The 22,503-nt window shown below is 38.4% G+C and overlaps 1 protein-coding gene across 2 annotated transcripts in view; it reads left to right on the forward strand.

The window, feature by feature from the left end:
* Positions 1–21,585, forward strand: part of RNF182 (ring finger protein 182) — a 29,293-nt gene extending 7,708 nt beyond the window's left edge. Inside the window, exons 1-3 of one of the 2 annotated variants that reach the window (XM_054192232.1) lie at positions 4,355–4,474; positions 14,909–14,986; positions 20,421–21,585. In XM_054192232.1, the coding sequence (XP_054048207.1) occupies positions 20,660–21,397 (738 nt within the window). In that variant the 5' untranslated portion in view covers positions 4,355–4,474; positions 14,909–14,986; positions 20,421–20,659 and the 3' untranslated portion in view covers positions 21,398–21,585. Of the gene's footprint in view, positions 1–4,354; positions 4,475–14,908; positions 14,987–20,420 lie in introns of those variants that run through there. The other variant, XM_054192231.1, reaches the window with a different exon arrangement.
* The last annotated feature ends 918 nt before the right edge of the window (positions 21,586–22,503 follow it).

Genomic DNA, 22,503 nt, shown 5'->3' on the forward strand with positions numbered 1-22,503 from the left:
CCCTGTTAAAAATTAAGTTGTCTGCCTGTTTTTCTGTTACAGTAAAGTAAAATTATTGATAAAAAGAAATGTCAGTAGTGCCAGTCTTGTAATTTGTTAACAGTTTTAAATAACATTAATATGATGCTTGCCTCACTGGTTGACATGTATATAGCTTGTGTAGTCCGTGTGTATTTCCAGTTCTGTAGGTTTCTTGAGAGGGTAACAGCTTTTCTGTAGGTCTAGTCCACACACACACACAGATATTTATATATGCTACCCTCTTGAGAGCTATATTTTAAATTATGTGAATATGCGCACATATATTTGACAGATGGACCAAGAGTGTAAATTGACATCACAGATACATGTGTGGAAATTGCCTACATATAGTGTTGTAAATTACTGTACAAAAAAGTTCATCCCTGTCACCTTTTGTTTGCCTGTTGCTCAAGGAAGAGAAACAATTTCACACAATACGATCAGTAACGAGCAGCTGTGGACATAATTCTGTGCAGTTGTCTAAAAAAGAAGTGTCTATTCACTGACTGTAAAATAGTAACAATCCTGCTGCATATTTGATGCATCCTCCTCTTTACTGCTTCACTCTGCACCTCTTTCAATAGCAAGGTTTTGTCACTTTTTTTCATTTATGATCTTGTCTGCGTGAGCACAGAAAAGCCAGTGTCATTGGAACACAGGTATTTTTTTTAAAAGGTGTTTCAAAGAGTTATCCTAGATGGTTTTTTTTCTGCTTACACCCTAGCAATGTTAACCAAAACACTGATAAAGAGCAAAAAGAAGCAAGAAATAACGCTATGACAAATAATAACTCCTGGGAAACAAAATTATACAGTGATAACCACATGATTGTCTGTATTGAAAAGTAAGGTTAACATCACCTCATTACTTCTGGCCCAGAGCTCTTTTGATCATGTTTGAAGAGTTACATTTATCTTGGGACGTTTGGAGAATTGGTGGGGGGTGGCTTCAATCAACACTTGCTTTGATGTTTGTATATGCATAAAATTAAAATTCAAGCATGTATGTGTGTGTTACAGTAATGCACATAGCTGATGGATTAGATTCATTATTTGTTGCTAAAATGTTAGCAATATCTTTGATGGACAAGATGCAATACAGCCGGTGCTCTGAAGAATTTAGGGTCTAAACAGACAGCAGTGCAGCAGTAGGGTATGTCAGAAAATCCCAGAGAAAGACATTAATATTATTTGGCATCGCTTTTTAGTCGAAATGGATTGGAATGGTTTGCTGGGTTTTGTGAGGGGTTTTGGTTTTGGTTGGGTTTTTTTAGTATAGGAAAGATGGAAGATACAGGTCTTTGGGGAAGAAATATGAATTAGGAGTGGGATTTCTGGACTGGTATGTGGATGAGAATGAATTTCTATCCTGACAGTATGCCTGTTAAAATACCTAACTTTGCACTACCAGTACACACTGCAATGTTTAGATCAAATTTCCTAGAGAATACGCTGAAGGAACGCGGAGCACTCGGATAATAGGCGAAGTCTGAAGGACTTGTAGGGGGAAAAAAAAAAAAACTGAACCCATATGTTGCAAGATCATATTGTTCTGAGAGAAGAAACAAATCTTGGGAAAGCAATTTCATCAGCATTCATAGCACTAAACAGTGGCACAGTTCCTGTGAAGCCTTCTCCAGAAATGATGTCATTTGTCCACCATGACATACTAGGCCACTCAGACTGGCGCACAAATACTGAGCAGCTGCCCCACACAAATCCAGTTGCATATCTCTTGCAAAAGAAAGGCTCTAGTCAGAGATATGAATGGTTATTCACCCATCTGCAAAAAAGAAATGCAGTGTGCTAGGCAGCAAACGGCAAGATTCATACATTCACTGGTGAGCAAAGTTATAATGGGAAAATCACAGGGAATTGTGTTGATAGGAAATGGACAAAGATTGGGGGTCTGTTCCGTTAAACCTGCTGGTTCCAGCAAGGACACTGTCAAAGCTCACTTCCCATGTACAGCTCCAGATGTCTGCGAAACTTTCCCCCCCCCTCAGTTTTTCTTTAACATAAGTGAAGATTGACACTGACACACCAGAGATAGTCCTTGGTCTGCTGGAGGTCTGAGAGGAAGGGAACTAAGTGGAAAGTCTGAGGTTAAAAGCTGTGGCCATTGCGTGCCTGTAGCTGGCTTTTAGGCTCTAAGGTATGACAGGCAAGATATACACAGGTCACACCAGTTTTAGAGTTTCTCTTGGTTACATTTGGAACCAAAAGGGGCCATTGTTAAGGAAGAGTATTTGATCCCCTGCCTAGACTAAGTGAATTGGCTAAATGGTGAATATCTCGCATTGTGCAATCATTATTGTTCATCATTGTGACAGGCCGGAAAGAGCAAACGTAATAATTAATACGAGACACTATGGTAATGGCATTGTGTCCCAGCTTAAATCGTTTAAACAGAGGTTCTGTTTTATTTAAGTAACTCCCTGATAATTCTGTTAACTCTTCAGAAGGGGAATCTTAGAGGCGGGGAATGTCTGTGTGTGTTATTCTTTCTCCCTCCATCAGTATCCCTTTAGAGTACTGATTGTAGAGCATAGCTATGACTGAATATTTTTCTTGAACAGATAAAAATATCTAGCTAAATATTATTGTACACATACGCTACTTATAGACGAAAACATTAATTTATCAATGTAATGTTCAAAGAAATATATTGAGCTACTTTTATTCTTCATTTTCAAAAGTGCAGTGTTTTATTCCAGCTGAACAACAGTCATTAGCAACAGTATTCTACCTGATGTTGTTTCTGTATGAGGAGATAGTAGTGCTTATTTTCAATGTGAAAATTGCAATTTCAGTTTTTGTCCTGAGGTATCGCACATCTCTGTATTTTCCCCAATACGTAGCAATGTAAGCATAGTGCGTGAGGCAGCACACTCCCTCCTCTGTAACCCTTCCTGGAAACTGCATTGTACGTTAGACCTACTTTTGAAAATCAGAATCATCAAAAAAGTAATATGTTACAAAGAAAATTATCTGAAAATGTGACCATTCATGTAAAAATGTATACATATAAAACTTATCTTTATTTGAATAGTGTAGTTCACACATGATTCAAATTAAAAGTAATCAACAATCAGTTTTCTTTGTATATTTCTTTCAATGTTTGTTTACAGTTCCCTGAATGTGTAATGAATAGAAACCCATGGATGAAGACAAGCATACAGAAAGTGCTTTAAGTGCCTTTGCTAAAACTGAGGATGCTCCCTTCATGGCCAGACTCCTGTTAGAGGTAGAGAGGAGATTGCCACTCTCAGGGATGACTAGACACCAAGCTATGACCCAGCTAGCAACTCCATATAGGTAAGCGGTGAAGTGTTATCTGCCAAACAGACTCAGGGAGAATTTAGCAAATCTTACAGCAGTAGCCAACATTTCCAAGCAGGTATGCTCTTAGTTAGGGTTTATGGAAGCTGAGTGGGTATTCTCCAGAGCAGCACGGTGATCTGTACTGACCATAGAAGGAAGATGTCAATGCTTGTCAAGCCTCTCATATACTCTACTCAACTTACTGTCCCTTGTGTGGCTGTGAAGACCCTCCTATCATCTTGTGTTTGCTTTTTGTGGGGGGGTAGCAATGTGTGTCCTATGAGGTTGCCTTGGATCTGCCCCCTGCATCAGTGAAAGAGCCAGGGGGGATATGAGTGAATTCTTCCCTGTGAGTCAGGCTTTGAAACAGATGTCCAGAGGGGTTTTGGACCCTCCAGTGTCACTGGGGACATACAAAACTAAAACGGACAAGGCCCTGAGCGAATAAAACTTCAGACCTGTCTACTTTTGTTGAGAATTGCAATGGGAACCTTGATTGGTGTGAATGGCCTTGTATGGGTGTGGAAGCACCAAAGTAACAATGGGAGAAGGGCTGTAAGAATGGCTGTTGATAGCACCCAGATGAGGAGGTTTCATCAAGATAACAGCACACGGTTTACATTAAGCTTCTCAGGACACTCACATCAGGAGACAGGTCAGTGAGTAAATCCTGATGACTCACAGAGGTGAGACGAGATGAAGAAATTGTTTGCTGTTGATGCCTAAAGACAACAGAAAGGCACATCCAGCAGCAGCACATAGTTGCCAACCTAAAAAGAAACCAGAAGTTAGGATGTGGACTGGATAGCTGGCATCCCTTGTCCACCATGTCATTGCAAGGAATGTATCTCCGTTATGAATGCCGGACAGACTGTTTGGTTATATACGCTGTACTGCTTGTGAGGACGTGGGTTGGAGAGAGATCAGCACCCTCCTATTCAGTAAGACCTCACATTAAGCTCTACTAAACTGTTGGTATGCAGTGTTGCAATACTGTTCTCTAGACTTTTCAGGAAGTGAGGTTTGGACCAGATGACCTCCAGAGGTTCCTTCCAATCTAAATTCTGTGATTCTGTCACTTGAATGCAGGAATTAGTGGAGTATGCTCTGTGGTCGCCACTGCACGGCAGGTAAGATTAGTGAAGTTTTATGGTCCTTTTTAAATCTTACATTTTTATCTTCATTTGTTCCAATTACCCGTGTCCTCACAGGTAAGGATTAAAGTTTTTTATTTTCCTTTTGAAAAATGGATTTGAGTCACTTGGGTGCAGGGAAAAAAAACAACCTGAAGCATAAAGGTTAGTTTCATATTCCTGAGAGAGGTTATTTTGACCATCTGTTAAATAATCTTGCACTTGAAAAAATTCCATTCAGTGTATCTTTTTGATCAGAAGGCTGCAAACCTCTGTACTTCAGGGAGCTGGGATTGAAATGTCGTCTCAGTTGTTGACTGAGACAGGATCAATCACAAACAATGAGGATTATGTTTCCACCTTAAAAAAAAAATAAATACAGTGCCCAGACTGAACTCCCCAATTTGCAGACTTCACCTTGTCACGTTCTTCACTGTGCTGAGCTGACTGTATGAGGCTGGAGCCACAAACAGTCTCTCTCATTCGTCTCTACTTTAACGTTGCTGTATATATAGATTGAAGGCATGTTACTCAAAATCATGCCTGTCTGTCAGCTCCACCACAGACCAGGAGTTGTGCTTGTTGGTTTGCTTGTTGTCAGAGAAAATACTGTTCTTTTAAAACCACTAAAGGATCTGCTATGAACCCCGTCATCCGCTCCTCGCTCCTTGTCCAGCCTTTACCCTTAATAGAATTTCCTGTTAAAAGAACCAAACCATTTGTCACATTGGTGGTCTGACAACTCAGGGAATAAATGTTGTGAATGCATCTCTTCCCTGCCTCACTCTTCTCCCTCCCCCAGTCTCTCCTGTTGTTTGGGGTTTTTTTAATAGCTACTAACACTTATGATTGCACTTGATAGTGAGAGAATTTGGTTATACAACAAAATAATACCGTTTTCTCCTGAATTTTGCTTTGTCTGCTTCTCTAATGTTTCATTATAGCTATTTTACTAGTATCTCCAGTATCAAAATGAATTCCATGTCTTGTTCCTACATCCTCTCCTGCTTTATCATTCTGTTACTATTTATCATGTTCATTCTCATCAGCATGGTGGGCAACAGAAACCAGATGTTATTTCTCCATTTCTTTTCATATTCAGATTAGTATCAAATTTTCCTGTCATCTATTCTTGTGTAACAGACAGAATTTTTCTCACCTTCCACCTATGCCTTAATACTTTCTTACCTTGATTCCTGTAACTTGTAACATATAACCTGTAAAGTACTTTTTCCTAGCTGACTTGACACTTCCATTGCTTCCCCTCCCCTTATCTAAACCCCTTCTATCTTCTTTTGGCCGTCTTCCTAAACCATATAATTCTGCATCTTTGAAACTCCCCACAAATTCACCTTGTGTATCAACTCAGACTTGTTTTTATTACATTCAAGCCTTCTCCCCCTGCAGGTGCCTTCTGCTGTGTTCCTTAGCATGCCAATTTAGAAACAGTTTTTCCTAAATTTTCTTCACTTGCACTTACCTTCCTCTGTCCACACTATACATAAATATCTTTCAGATTCAACATACTGCCACCCTCTCTTTTCTCTGATTCAAATCTCTCTTCTGTAACGATCCCAAGAATCTTAGATAGCAATCTTGTAAATTGTATTCTGTGCTCCGTTATTCTCATGCCACCCCAGTAACTCAGTGGAATTGAGCTCAGTGGCTTTGCACAGGTATAAGCAAGAGTAAGATTTACTGCAGAGTCCTTGGAGAAGGTAGCGGGCATTTACTTTGAAGGTGCTTTTTTGTTCCCTTTATATCTAGTGCTTAATGATGTTGTTATTAAGGTGTCACTGCAAGATGTCTTGTAGTCTTTAAAGACAATTATAACGCATAGCGCTTAGTTTCCCTGTACGAGTAGCTAAGTTAAAATCTTACCAAGTGAAATGGTTAAGGATTGGTGTTGATGGTGAGTGGGATCTAACATTCTTTCAGAACTACTGGTGTAATAAGCCAGTGGTTCCACCTGGTATGTTCACAGACTATCAGACACATCCGAGGCTGTAATGTCTCACTTGGACGTGATACCAAGTCTGTGTGAGTGTATCAAATACTTCATTCACGTAATGTTCCATCGGTAAGTCCTTCAGACTTGATATCCTGCCAGTGGGGCTGCCACAATCCATGTATTCATAAACACTGTCCTTGAGATCTTGTCTGCTCCTTTCTGCACAACCCAGTGTATTAAAAGAAGTTTATCTTTTTGGGTAGGGAACAGCATCCTGCAGTTTTTATGAATTACTAGATTGCCATCATCATTCTTTACTGATGACGTTCCCTGGTTGGAGTTGTATATTATGAAGCACAGTTGTTTCCAAGATTTAATAATGTGACAATTAAAAAAAAATATTATTTTTTTTCAATAACAAAGCCAAGGAGAAATTAATGGTTGTTTCTGTCATTCTCCTAGTCACTTCAGTCTTGCTTTTGCCTTAGCAGGGATTACAGATTTAGGAACTGAATAAATGAGGCAGCAGCAAATTTTAGAAACATCAAAACCACTTTTATTCTATGAAGCAGAAACCAAGAAAAACATATGGTATTCTTCTAGTGCTTAATTCTACCAGCTTTCTCCCTTTTACCCCAATAAATAGGAATTTTCCCTGAGAAAAGCCTGCATGTATGTCCTAAAATGTTTGCATCCAGGATTTAATTTCTGCTGTCGTTTTCCAAGCTAATCTCAGTGAGGAGATTTGATGAACAAATCCCTGAAGTTAAGTTTTTCTTAACACGTTTAGAAATACTGGCTACCATAAGAAAAGCAACAGGAAGATGACTTTTTTTCCAAACAAAGGGCTTTTTTAAGACAAAAGCTGATGTGATTTGTGCACATTATATTTGCAGGTGTTGCATCTCATTTGGTTGAATCACTCTTGGTTTACACAAGAGGATCTAGTTTACAGTATCTTTGTCTAATGAATTATCAATATGCCCTATTGCCATTTTGCTAATCAAAAGGCTTTTAACGACTCTGGCCCAAAAATTAAGAATACTTTTATTGCTGTACTGTACCATAAATTGCATCACCGAAAATGCTGTACAGATCTTTTTATTTTATGCAGTTGAGTGGTATCATTCAAAGCTAGATGTTTGGGCATAGACAGCATGATATTCTATCACCTTTTGCTGTAGAAAACGAATGCTTCAGTAACAAGGCAAAATTGCCACTAGGGCTGGCTGAAGTAAGTCAGAAATTTCAGTCTGAATCATACAGTCAAAGGAATTTCATCAGGGGGTAGGCATGTTCTGGCAGTCCTTTCCCAGATACTCTCATTCAGTGCAGTGGGACTACACAGATAGCTCTCATTTATCTGAATGCATGCACTGCATTTGGTACAAGAAAGCAGCTTTGTCCTTAGAAATCAATCTTAGATGTCTGTGTAGAATTATTATTTTTTTTTAAAGCCATATCTGTTAGCATGTTCGCCACTTTCTGTGGTTACTGATCCTCTGTGATACCCAGTTCAAACCAAGGCATATCTAAGTTTGGAAACTCTTGAGAATGAAAGGTGAAACTTTTACTGTCTTCTAGGATATCTCCTATCACATTTCAAAATGCAGTCTTCTGTAGCTTAACACTGCACAGTGGTTATAGATAGGCAAGATATTGGCACAGGTTGTAGACAAACCTCAGCATATTATCACAGGATGATGGAGTGGGAAATGGTGCATAAGTCCAGCTGAATCTCCTACAAACCAGATTAATTTAGCTCATCCAGAGCTACATGTTATTATAGCTATGTTGCTTCCAGTAGCAGATCTGGCATCAGTTATATTGACGCTGTACTGCAGTTTAAAGTGTAGATGCACTCGCTGTTGCAAAATATATCCACCAGAATTAATGGGAAATTAATGGGTGCACTTTCTTAGGGTGTGCTTTCTGAGAGAGCCCTCCAGAAGCAGAGAAGAACAAATACGAGCTCAGAAGTCCTCAAGGAATACTGTAATAATTTGACTCTGGAGAAGAGACTAAAACTGGATTTTATTCAATTTCACAGAGAGCTGCTTCTGTCAAGAAGCCAAGCCGAAGGCAAAACGTATATTTTAACTTGCTACAAATTCTGTGGTCTGTGTTTGCAGAGATGTGAAAAAGTCATAGATTCACAGTGGATATTATGCTACCTTTTGCAGTGATTATTAGGGCAATACTTGTAACTTTATAAACTGTGCTTTAGTAGGCTAACAAGCAGTACTATGCTGTACTGGTGCTTCAAGCATGGAGATTTCAATGGAAAAGTAATAGCATAAATAAAAACGAATTCTTTTTCGTTTTTTCCAACTTGAAATTTTCTTTTTCGAGTTTCCAAATAGATAGTGCATTTCTATAGTCTTTTTTCCTAGTGCATTTCTATAGTCTTTTTTCCTAGATCTTCAGTTCTTTGCAAATTGTATGCATTCAGCACGCTGGAAATGAAGCCATAGTGAAATATGCATTATCCTCTAATGTCTAGTAAATAAGGTCACTTTTTAGAAAAGAGACTTATGTAGTAGAACATTCAGAAGCCTCCTATTCACTTGTTTGAATAAAAGCAGACCAGAGGAGATTCATTATTTAAAGTATTTTAAAGAAAACTGTCATGTAAAACATCTAGCATTTTAAGATGCTCTTGGTTATGTTTCTGTTCTATCAAATATTTTTTTCTTAGTTAATAGAAGGCAAGAAATGATTTTCGTTTCCTGCTTTATTCCGTAAGTCTTAGCCAAGCTGCTCATTTACGATACTGTATGGAAGACTTGATATCCTTGGGAATACTCACTGAAAAGCTGCTGTGTTGATGCTGAGATTTATATTACATTAAGTGAAATCCAGAACTTGTTAGTGTTCTGTTTTCTAGTTTCTCTAGCCTTCTACTATATGCTGCAAAACACTTAAACGAAAATCCTCGTTTATTATTACCAGTTAAGGAAATACACATATCTGGTCTTAGTTACACAAAACCAGGTAAATAGGCAAGTGTAATGACTTTCTATGAATTTTATTGCTTCTTAAACCTTTAGAATTCCCTTTTATGTTCTTTCTATTTGGTTGGGGTTTTTTGGTTTTGGGGGTTTTTTCTAATTAGTTTAATAGACAAGCTGTGTTTCTGAATATGTCTCGATTACTTCAAAAATTTCTGAAACAATGCCTGCTTTTTGTGGATTCTGTATTTTAAATATGCTCTGGCACACTTCAAACATTTTGATTTAGTTTAGCTTTTTTTATATAGCTACAAATGAGAGAAAAATGCTGTAGCTCTGCTCAAAGCAAAGACAATTTCCTGCCCTCCATTGAGATTGTGAGACTTGACCAGTGTAAGTCTTTTGGATGATGGAAAATTTGGAAAGTCCAGGTTGTCCTTCCCCCAAAATAGAATTGGGCAACTCTTGCTGAAGCACATTTGCCAACTGCTTTGCAGATTCATATTGATTAGATTTAACTTGATTGGGTTAGCTGCCATTGTGGCAGTATATTTCTATCAGAAACACATTTGAGAGAGATACACTATATACTTAACTGAATTTTGGTACGTGCTATGGATAAATTGTCTGCTTGTTTCTGCTCCTCTTATCCAGTCTGAAGGGCATCCCAGGCCTGAACGTGCTCGCAGAAGTAGCACTAGTCTCAGGGCAACCCCTGATGACCGTGGTGCCTTCAGAAATACCCAGAGGATATCCTGTTTCAGCTTATTGTCATCAGATTCCTGTGTACTTTAGGATTGATGTAGGATGGGATGACATATATGTAGTAAATAGAGGCAATTTTTCTTTTGACTACTGAGGAAAATTTGACCCAAAGCCTGAGGTCTGGCGAGGGCTAGCTCTTCAAAGCTAAGTCTCAAGGAGACGTTGAGACTGCCAATGGAAAGGATGTGTCTTGGGAAAGCAATTGTTCCAGACTGGTTCCTTGCAGAGTGTAGTCTTCTGTATATAGAGCCTCTCAGCCCATGAGAATTCTGTCCTTCACTTGAAACACTCTATCCAGTAGCGCTAAAACTGTTTCACTGACAGTTCACAATGGATAAAAAAATATTACATTCCATTGCTAAATAACATCCTAAAAGCAGAGCAATTCATATCAATCTCCCTGAAGTCCTTTATAAGCATGAATCTGAGTTAAGCAAATCTCACCAGCAGAACACTCCAGCGATTCTGAGACTAGTGGCGTAGCACTTTATGGAGCTCTGACAGTCCCAGATCATTCATGGTAGTTACAAAGATACCTCCAGCCTAATACGTAAAGCTGCTCTTGTTTAAGAGGATTCCTGTATTCCTTAATGGCATAAAATAAAAGCTGCACATATCATTTGATACAAATTATTTTAACTCCTTTCATCTGTTTTTTAAATATATGCAATTTTATTTCATGTACCTGCATCTAGAATGATGATGAACAACAACAAAAAAACCCAACAAAAAAACCATTAACTACTAACAGATAATGTTCTTCTGTTTTTTCTTAAGACCGTAGAGGTGATAGTTTGTAATTTGCTTATAGTTAGTATAAAAGCCTAACAAGAAGTTTTTCTTTTTTGTTATTTGAGGGAACTTTCATTGCCAAAGAAAAGTACTTATGAAAGTTAGCTAAAAATGAGGCTGTTTGGTGCAGGGTAATACTAACAAGTGCTTGGGGGAAAGAAATGCAGTTAAAAACAAATTTGGTACATTTCTAAAATTATTTCCCTTGTGTATAAATCAGGCCAAATGGACCTTTTCCTGCAAATATTTTGTAAGAGGGCAATACATGTTGCAGTCAAAGTTAATGTCTCCTCATTGACACTTGTCTGTTGGGATCATTCAGTTCCCAGGAATGCAGTTGAAGACATACAACTTAGTAGATCTTGACATGTGGTAAAGCTAATATTATATTTTTCATAACATCTGGGGTTTTTTTGTGTTTACTCCTTTTAAAATACATCAATAAGATTTTTAAACAAAATTTTTCTTAGTTGCATCATTGCAATTCTAGTCATACATAATAATGTCAAGTGAGGAGGGAGTATATGCCAACTATTGCTTTATTGCCAAAATAAAAATAAGTTGGATCCCAGCAGTAACTATTTTTAGAGGTGTGCTTTAAGTGAACTAAATACTAAAATTACAGGTTAGTATATCCAGGGTAAAGTATTGTTTCCTAAGAGCCCTCCCTTTTCTTTTCAAGCTATTGGGAGTATCCGCAACATCAGCTAGATTAGATTTTGGTTGACAGCTTTTCAAAAAGGATATGCTGGTGGAAGACCAGGTCTGGAAAACTTGTTTATAAGTGGAAATCTGTATTGGATTTGGATTATTTTGATATATGGTTTTCAAACATTCTGTGACTGAAGTAACTGCAGTTGTTCTTTACTGTTTTCCTTTCCGTATGGGATAACACACAAATTCTGAGCAGTACTTAAAGCAGAAAACCTTGTTACCGAATAGATGTAAACAATACATAAACTTCAGTTTCAGTACTGCCCTGTATAATGCTCCACCCTTTTTTTTATTTTCCGTTTGCGCTAACCTGTTGAGATAAAATAGACAATATAGTAAAGTCTTTATACATAGTCATATTCTCAAAAACATCTGAAGCAGAATGAACCAAGTTAAACATACTTCAGTATTAGACAGATTGCTCTTAATGACAATAGAAAAGGCAGGAAGTACAGCTTCATTTCTAGTCTATTCTGGGATTATTTTCAGCTCTATTAGGACAAAGCTAATGCAACGCTTACTTTCTATTTAAATGTTATTTTGAAGGTTAATTGGAACTTACTATTATGCATTAAAATTATTCCCCTGTGTGAAGAGGAATTTCTCACTGAATGATGTAATCACGATTAATTTTCTGTAATTTTGTCCCACCTGATCCCTCCCAAATTATATAATATAGAAAATATGTCCAAAGAAAATGAATTCTGACATATTTTGGGGATCTTAAATTTTATGTATATCACTTAATATCTTCCAAGTATGACAGTAATTTTTATTAAAAAAGAAAAAGTATTTCTGGACTTATTTTAATTACCTGCATTGAAACATACAATTGCGAACAAAACAAGGAGGTAAACTTCTATGGTGTTATCTTCATGTATTCGGAAACCTAACACAAAATCATATTGGCTTTTAATAATGCCTAATTTAAAGATAAATGCTAAACATATCTGTAGGTCACATGATTAAACATTTATGCCTATATTAAGAAATCCTGGGAAGTTTTTTATTTATTTATCATTTTTGTATCTTTTCAAGTCATATTCTAGAATCAGTGTCCTGCAGTCTGTTCAGTTCTCAGAAGAGCTTCTAAAGGACACAAACGTTAAAGCAGAGAAACATAACTCTGTCTTATCTGAGAAAGCTGCTAAAAGGCACCCCTGCTGCCAAAGAGGAGAATGTCTAACCTTTCCCTAAAGTAATAGTAAGGTCATGAGTTCTATCGTGAAATATATTCTTACTGGAGTAGATCATTTCTTGGTTTCAGAGTCATAAAGGAAAAGCCATTGGCAGTGGAAAACAGTACAAGACAAAATGCGAAAGCAGGCCAAGTAAGCAGGTTGTGAAACAAAAATCATTTTAAAACGAACAAATTCTGTTTAACTTGTGTACTTCCAAAATTAAATGTTGCCATTTTAGATACAAATTTCAAGCTACCTCTTTTTACTTATTGATTTAGTGTAATTAATAGTCTGTTTAAATCAAGACAGCTATTAAGAGATCTGATCCTTTGTCCTTTATTAGTTTTATTCTCGAAACAGCTACAAAGCAACCCACAACCGTATGTCACATTAAGTAGTCACTCAGCATATTGCTACATAAATAACTCGTGAATTATATATGAGGAAAAAATCCTTCTTAAAAAATATTGGAAGGGATTTTGCTTGTGTCTACACGCCTAACTAGCAAAACATTCTTTTTTGCATCACAGTCACTTTTAAGATTCATATCAATACTGTAGTAGCCTCTAGCTAGAAAGAAGGTCATTGAGGATAGTGGGGTTTTAATAAGGTGTTCACTGTTTATTCATACCATTTTCTACTACTACCTGACACATAATGTGAGTTACTGGAATAAAAAAAAGTATTGCAAATGATATTGTTAAGGAGAAATGGAGTCTGGTGATATTGAATATGCACGTGCAAAGGACGTAGAAAGGACCCCAAGAGTCACTGCCACAATATTGAATAAAGTGAACCCTGTGTTAGATGAAAATATACCTGCTTACTTACCAGCGTAGAAAATAATAAAAAAAAACCCCAACATTAACTGTTGGGTTTGTTGGTTGTTTTTTGGTTTTTTTTTTTAATATAAGATGGCACATTAATATTACATGATTTCTCATACTAAATGATCAGAGACCCATGAACTCTGCTTTGAATACAAAAAGCTATGATTTTCTGTATTTTGTATTTTTGTGATATTGTTGTAGAGGATTGAGAGAGATCAGGCAAGGACTCTAAATTTTGTAACAATAACTTCCGATAAAAATACTTGTATTTGATATTAGTCTCTGGTGAAGCAGTCAATAATACACACATATTTGCTGTACATATTACAGAGTTTCTCTTTCATGTATAGTTATTTGAGAAATAACCTCATTCCCTATCCCATTGAAGACTAAGTTTTTGTGAAAAGAATTGAGGCAGTTTTCATAGCAGTTTATACAGCTGACCATAAACCAAGCACGGATCAGTACGCCACATTCTAACTCTTGCGCAAAGTCTCACATTGATTAGAGTTGACAGGGAAATGTCCATTGTTAAAACCCATCCAATGTTAGCAGAAATGTGGCATGAAACAGGTTGAGCATGTGATAGCTGCTGGCACTTTGAACGTAGTCTATTCAAATGTCAGATTAGTAAAGTGGTTTAGGGTTTTTTTTTTTTTTGCATTGTGTTCAGCAAAAGCTGGAAAAATCCAGTGCGATGGTCATTTCCTGCTGAGTCAGAATGCAGCAAAGCTGCTCCAATGTGAATGCAGTGGTCCACCGGAGATGGTTGCTTTCTGGTCTGTGCTGGAGAAGAGACTGAAGTTAGTTTGGAAAATTAGAAGTGATCAAAGAGCTTCTATGAGATTTGTGAAGGAAAGTATTTCAATATGTTTTTAAAAACTCTTCTTTCAAGCCCAGTTTATCTCTTTAGTTGCTTTGCTTTTGGGGTTTGGAGTGAATTGCTAACACTTGTGAATATGTGGTTTCTAGAACAGATAGCACTTCAGAGTGTTTAGTGCATAATATTGAAAGAGGCTTAAAATCAACAACAGATCTGTAAAGACGACTCTGGATTATTTTACAGAAATAATTTTAGTAAATGAGATTTACCCAATATATTTCTCTAAATAGAAATCTTAACATATGGGTATTTCCATCCAAACTAGAGAAGTTGGACAACTTCCTCTCTTTCAGAGAAAACAGACTGGATTCGTCTCCCAGCTGTATTCCTGCTCTACTAATTTTCTTTCCCTCCTTTCCACCAGTTCTTGCCCGTGTGAAGAATAGGCATTGCTTGTGTTCCCTGCAAGTGAACCTTTGCAAGAAGTTCTTTATCTTGGAAAGTAAGTTTCTCTGTATTCATTTATCTCTACATATTTTTTCCTTGTCTTACTCCCTAAATACACTTGGCTTGCATTTAGAGGAAACTTTAAAAACCTTCAAAAATATCACACGTTGGGTAGCTCCATGGTTGATACCTTATGGAAGTTAATTACTGACCTCATGTATTCATTTTAGGTTATATGTGAAATATTGGCAAATTCCCTTCACAGAAAAAAGAAGTGTGAAATGAATGATAAAAGGTTGGTTTGATAAACTGGACAAGGCTGATCTCTCATTAGGGAAGGGAAGCACAAATTTCCCATCTACTTTGCCCTGTCAGCATGACTGAGCTCCAATATTGAGAGTTTCATCTACAACTGATTGCTTCTGGCCTCTCATAAGAACACGATGTCTAGGCAGTGTTTGATCAATGAGTGCAAAGAAGGGCCATAGCATGTTGTGCAACCCATTCACCTTTCTTTTCACACTGGGGATGAAAGCCTGCAATCTGCAGTCGGCAACACAGCAGTGGTTAGTAGCAAATTGATCGATGGACAGTGGCTTGTTCGGGCTGGAGTAGTCCATCGCGCTCTGCCCGTGCCTGGGGTCGCATCCAAAGGCTTGCTGTTTATTCAGTCCTGTTCTGTGGGTGGCCTCCTCTTGCTCTCAAGGGAGGACAGTCTCCCTTGCTTCTGGGACTGCCCTCCAGCAGTCAGCTGGAGCACTGTGGGGACTGCTGGCAATCTTCTGCCATCCAGCCAGGTTGCCTCTCCATCTTCAGCTCTTTTCCCTTTCTAGTAAAACGGTCAGGTACAGGAGACTGCAAGGTACAGGGCAGGTAGCACCAGAAAGGGGAAGAGAAGGAGTCAGAGCTCCAGCAGCAGCAGAACATGAAGTGAACAGGAATGATGGATTCGCTCCTGCAGCGCTTAGACAGAACTCTTACAAAAGACAAGGGCTTGTCATAGTATAACAAATGTGCTTGTTCCTGGATAAACTGCAATGGATGCTGTTATCATTGTACGTGTCTAGTAGTTTATATTTTGTTTGGAAAGCCACTATGAGCTACATAATAGCCACAGGAATGGAAGGTTCTGCAATTGGATTGTGTTGATCCCATCAGATAGGTTCTGTGGAAGACAGAATAGCAGAAAGTGTCTAGGCTTTCTTGTAAAAAGGAATTAATACATTAAATGAAAGAATTATCATCTAGGAGAGATGTTTAGCTACATAGCAACTGTAAGCCTGATTCCTTATTCAGTAAGGGACAAAGCTTCTCAAATAGACTGCGTAAAGTGAGTTGAGGATACCAAAACGGAGTCATAGAATAATTTGAGTGGGAAGGAATCTCCAGAAAGAGTCCAGTCCTCTGCTCAAAGTACAGCCAAATTCCAAGGTAGAGCAGCTTGACCAGGGTTGTATCCAGTCAAGTTTCCAATATCTGTAAGGTTGGAGATTTCATTTCCACCTCTCTTGGCACCTGTTCCAGTGTTTGAACAACTTGTGGTTTGTTTTTTTTTCCCTAATACCTAATTGAAATTTCCCTAGTTGCAACTTGTGTCTGTTGGTATCAAACAAGCAGGTGGGACACCTCTATCTAAAAATAAATGAGCTCAAGTGGAAAACCGGACGTAAGGAATAGTTTGAAGTCATGAAAAATATCAGAATTAATAAAAATAAACACAGTACTTTAAAAATAGGCAGGGAGCCTGACCTCACTTTGATGTGAAGTCAGTAGAATTTTGTACTTTAAGTGAAGGAGGTTACGCTTATCATAGGATTTGCACTCAGGAATTTTTACTTGACTGCCCTCTGATGTGAAGGTCAGAAAGAACATGCAGATTGCAGCCCCATATTTAAAAAAGACCAAACAGTAATGGAATATTGGAGTGTGTAATAGGGACATACCTTCTCGTGGCATCATAAAAAAGTAGCTCAGAGAGGAGGACAAAACGCAAACACACAGACACAATCTCTTTTATTCTGTGTAATATTGTAGCTTCTTTTGCTTCCAACACAAAGAAAGCAGAAGTATGTGAATTGCCACATTTTTGGTGGGGGACCAGGATTCAGAGAGGCGGTAGTTATCTGTTCCCTACTTTAATTCCTTATTCTGCCTGCTTCCAGTAAATATGCACCTGGGAGACACGGAAAAGACAAGCTAGAAAATCTTTGACATAGAGTAGAAGTAGCTTGAAGAAATAGTTGGCCATATTTCTCAAGAAATGTCTCATTTTCTAAAGAAATAGGGCTAATTTGAAGTAAAAATTCTTTTAAATCCTCAGTTTTCTTATATTTTTACTGAGTCTCTGATCGGAGAGCTTTTTACTATATATATGGTGTATATAGCAGGGCAGCATTAATTAAGCTTAAAAAGGTGTCAGTTCTCAGCAGAGAAAAAGTAAGCGGGAAAGTGGGAACTGAGAAGGAAAAGCAGAAAATTCCCTAAAAAATCAAGAAAGCAAAAAAGACAGAGGAAGCATCTAAAATCACTATAGAGCTGAGAAGGTAAAATATGTATGAATAGCATTAATAGGAATTACTGATTAAATTTTAATTTTCAAAGGAAAAGATGTATAAATGAAGAACAGTAGTAAGCAGTAATCACACTAGAACACATAAGGAGAAATTCAACATCTAAACTTAGCCAAAGAAAAAAGAGTCAACGATGTTTTATTACTGATAGATATGTTTTTGAAGAGACTCTGTGAAGAGAGAAAGATGATGAAAGTAGCTCTTTCTTGTACAGTACATTAAAAAAAAAGTTTGAAAATAATTTGTAGAATAGCTCAGGACAGAAACTACAATAAGAGGATCATTGTGTTCTGGAAATGAAGCTAATGGTCCCAATTTAGCAATTGGGACATTGCTAGTCCCAGGGACTTGTTACTGCTTGTATTAATGCTAAATCTGGCCACTTAACGGGGGTAGAATCAGGAGAATACTTTCAGTTTTAAAACAGATTCAGGCAGAAGTGATCCATGTCTAAGTAGAATTGGTTGGAAAGTGGTCTGCTTTTTGGGAAGACATGGAAATATTCATTAGAAAGGTAAACACTAAAATACAAAGATTTTTCACAGTTTTCACAGAAGGGTCACAATTTTCCATGAGAAGCAGACACATTTTCTGTAAGATTTTTGGTTAATCAGAAATTTAGTTTTATGTCATAGGACATTTGCCAGCCTCAGCTGTGAAGCATGAACACGTTAGTAATCCTAATTCACCTCAGGTACAGAAGATGAATGAGACTCAAGATGTGAAAGTTCAAAACCGTTGCTTGTTTTGTTTAGCTGCTTAACTTTTCAGCAGTGCTTTGCCTTCCTGTAAGCTGGCATTTCACTTTTTTAGGTCTGCTTTATGGTTTCTTCATCCTTTGGAAAGTTAGCATCTCTTGACATTTATATATGCCTAAAAGTCATCTGGAAGATGCTATTTGGAATGAAATAAAAAGAGTAGTAGAAACGAATAAGGAAGCACACAGTGTAACAAAGGATAAAGGATAGGTTATAAGATCTGTAAAAAATGTACTTTTTGTCTCTTATAAGGTGTTTAGCTTGTACACTCTGAAAATTATGGATCAACCTTCTCGTGTTTGCCTTGCCTAGTGGAACACACCACAAATATAATCACAGTGCAAATAATAAAAACAACTGTGAGGCAGAGATGAAAACTTCTAAAGCACTAAAGAAACAGGTTGGAAGAGGCAGGAAAAAAAAGTTAAGAAAATTGAACAGGGAGGGAGCCATGTCTGTTATAAATACTTATAGAAATATGTTTTTTCTTCACTGTGTTGTCGTCTTTTTTTCATTACTGCATTGTCTGAAGTGTATCGTCTTTGTTTTAAATATCCAGGAGGAGGTGAGTTTTAGAAATTATGTTACTAAGAGAAGCTATGCTGTGCAGAATGTTAAGAGAGAGAATGGAAAATACCTGAAGCACAGTAGGAACAAGAGGCCCGTGAAAGAGACTTTATTGTACCTGGTGGTTGGCAGGTAAAATATATTGACAGAAGGAACACATTGCTTAAAAGACAGAACTTTCTGCCTTGTTCTCAAGAAAAAGGACAAAAATCTGAATGCTAGCAGCGAGTAAAAACTTCTAAGGGAAAGGAATCAAACATTTCACAAAACTAATAGTCAAGAAATAAGTTTATTGAAATAGGCCACTTTTTTCATATTCCATGTGCCTGCCATTTATTGATACTGCAGGAGGCAGCTGGACACATTGCTGACCCCCATGGCAAGCTCCTTGCTACTCTAGCAGTGAAGGACTAAGTTTGAAAACCTGCAAAATGCAACACCATATGCGTTTTTATGAGCAAGCATATGCCTAAATTTGGGAGAAGTTTATATCCTCTGGCAGATAAAGCTGTTTTGTAAGTGCTGGTAGTTATTGCTCCCCAGAGTACATAGTCCTGGTTAATGTTTTGTTTATAATACACAGACTGTTTCCTGAAGTAGTGAAAATGCATGCTTACAAAATATGACAAAACATGTTTTTAAGGGAGGCTGATGGGTCTGGTGGCAAAAAGGCTGCAGAGAATGGGAGTGCAGTAGCGCAGTCACGCCACGGGTCTCTCCTTAGCTGAGGTGTGAAACAGCTGTCGCTGCCATGAAAGCCAGTGCGTCTGGAAAATGCCCTTGAGAGACATGTTAGCCTTCACCCTAGCATCCACGCATTAACGGAGGCATTTGTTGCAAGCTTAAAGAACCCTCATTTTCAGTATCTGTGTTCAGCAGATAGGTGAAGGGGCAGAGAAATGAGCTGTTCCACAAGCAGCAAAATTAATGAAGCCTGATCTTTTCCAAATTTTACGTATGTCCTCACATTCGATAGCACCAGCCCTCTTCCATACCCACTCCACCCCCAAAAACCTGTTTATTTCCGCAGAGTATCACCAGCTTCCTCCTGTGTTGTCCTGCTCTCTGGCTGAGCAGCGGCAGCATTCAGCCTGTTCAGAGCAGAACCTGGGTGTGTGCTGGCTGACCATTGCCCTCCAGGATAAATGGCAGTTATTAAAAATACCTCTCCCCCTCTTCTAGCCAACTCCCAGTGTTCACTACTTCTTTAGAAACCTAATTATCTTCGGTGCTGTTGCTCCTCTGCCGATTTGTTTGAAATGGGGCAGCAGGTTCACAAGTTGCCGAGAAAGCCGAAAAGCTCCAGGGGTCAGGTCTCATTTCCTTAGGAAACCAGGGTTTAAACAAAGGGTCACAGATCAGTGATTAGATTGCAGCTTCTGCCGAGAACTTCATGGGCTGAGCCAGTCAAAGTTACAAGTCTAAAACAAATGTATGCAGCATGATTCTAAGGTTTATCAGCATGATTGCAATACAGGCCCCATATGCCACAGAAAAAAAACTACCTTAGAGGTATTTTTAGCAAAGAAGCTAAGCTTGTAAGAAGTGGAACTTGCATATTTCACCTGCTACAACTTTTTCTTTTCTTCCACAGAAACTCCACATCATCTTTTTCAGATGGATGCCTGGCTCAGAGTAAAGGACATGCAGTGCACAATCCCTAGCAGAACCTGAAAAGGGATGACGCCTACTGATGCTTTTCGACAACATCCTCTCCTCTTTTGCTGTTTGAGATGGTTGATATGATCATCAGGAAAAACTTCTAAAATAAGACTGAGTGACCTCTTTGTCACTTGACTCCTCTTTCCTCCAGTCTAAAAACCATCAGAAGAAATGACCACTCAACTACCAGAGGAGTCTGTGGAGACTCAGAGCTCAGATGAGCTTGAGTGCAAGATCTGTTACAACCGCTATAACCTGCGACAGAGAAAACCGAAAGTGCTGGAGTGTTGTCACAGAGTATGTGCCAAATGCCTTTGCAAGATCATAGACTTCGGTGATTCCCCGCAAGGAGTCATAGTATGCCCATTTTGCAGGTTTGAAACGTGCCTGCCAGATGATGAGGTTAGTAGTCTTCCTGATGACAACAACATCCTTCTGAATTTAGCTTGTGGGGGAAAGGGAAAGAAGTGCCTACCAGACAATCCAACAGAACTGTTGCTGACTCCCAAAAGGTTGGCATCTCTGGTTAGCCCTTCTCACACCTCTTCTAATTGCCTAGTTATAACAATCATGGAAGTACAAAGAGAAAGCCCCCAGACTCTGAACTCAACCCCCGTGGTGGAATTTTACAGGCCTACAAGTTTTGACTCTGTTGCGACTGTGTCCCACAACTGGACAGTGTGGAACTGCACATCTTTGCTCTTCCAGACCTCAATTCGGGTGCTAGTGTGGTTGCTAGGGTTGCTGTACTTCAGTTCCTTGCCTTTAGGGATTTATTTACTGGTATCTAAGAAAGTTACCCTTGGGGTTGTCTTTGTAAGCCTTGTTCCTTCGAGCCTTGTTATTCTCATGGTTTATGGCTTTTGCCAGTGTGTTTGCCATGAAGTTCTAGACTGCATGTCATCTTGATAACAAATACAGTAAAATGTGTTGCCACATGTGTAGCATAGTTGATTTATCCTGTCTTTGTATTCTTATTTATTCTTGTTGTTGCCCATCCCACTAAATGGAAGCAGTGGCCCTAGTTATACGGTCCATTTATTTTGATTTGGTTTCTTTTCTGTTTTTCCTCCTTTTTTAAAGATAAATAACGGACATAAAATTTACATGCTGATTTTAAAAGGCCAGGCTGTAGAAAGGGATAAAGCAAAATTGCCAAACTTGGTGCCTGCTGCTGCCACTATTCAAATGAGTAGCCTTTTGTTTTCTATTGCCTTGATCGTGTGAGTCAAGGCTGCAGGATCAGCCCTATAAGGAACTCGTATAACAGGCACCTGACAGGTCAAATTACAGCATCTCTTCATACAAAGCATCTCATGCTTTGGAATATCTGGGTTTTTTATCATTTATAGCAAATGAAATCACTTCATTAGTTAATATTATAAGAAGACAAGTTACCGTTGTTTTTTTCCAGTTCTTGTTATAGGAAAAATATTGGTGGGGTGCCAGTGGTCACAGATTTTTTGCATTCTGCGAAATGAGGAACCTCTTTTTTTCTCATGCTAAAATCATGTCTGCAGAACACTTTCCCCAAGCAGAAGCCCACTTTTCTTGTCATATAGTTGCAACTCCCTCTGAGATACTCCTGCTAATGAGTACTTGCAGGGACCCAGCCACACATTTGCTCTTCTCTAGATGCGCTTATTTCAGTGTGCGTACACCGTAGGCTTCCTTTCGAGGGTTCAGAGCTCTGCAGATTTCTCTAGCTATGTTGTGCTTACCCTCCCTCCCAGCATTTCCACCACCACACCACATTTCCAACCCGTGAGTCCTCCCCTAACAAATTTCCTGACTAACTTGTTGCCCACCTACTCTGCGGTAGCTACACTGGAGAATTTGGCTTATGTGACTTTAGCTATCAAGACAGATTTTTATTCCCGACTATTAGGAAATGGACCTTCAATAACTAATACAAATTTCAGAAATATTCTGAAATGGTTAACTGTTGGGTTTTGGGGTTTTTTGCTTTCTGAGCTCCCAGAATGAGCGTTGTAAGGAGGTACTACGAGACTTTG

Source organism: Rissa tridactyla, chromosome 2, assembly GCF_028500815.1.
Source record: "Rissa tridactyla isolate bRisTri1 chromosome 2, bRisTri1.patW.cur.20221130, whole genome shotgun sequence".
In the NCBI taxonomy this organism is placed as follows: domain Eukaryota; kingdom Metazoa; phylum Chordata; class Aves; order Charadriiformes; family Laridae; genus Rissa; species Rissa tridactyla.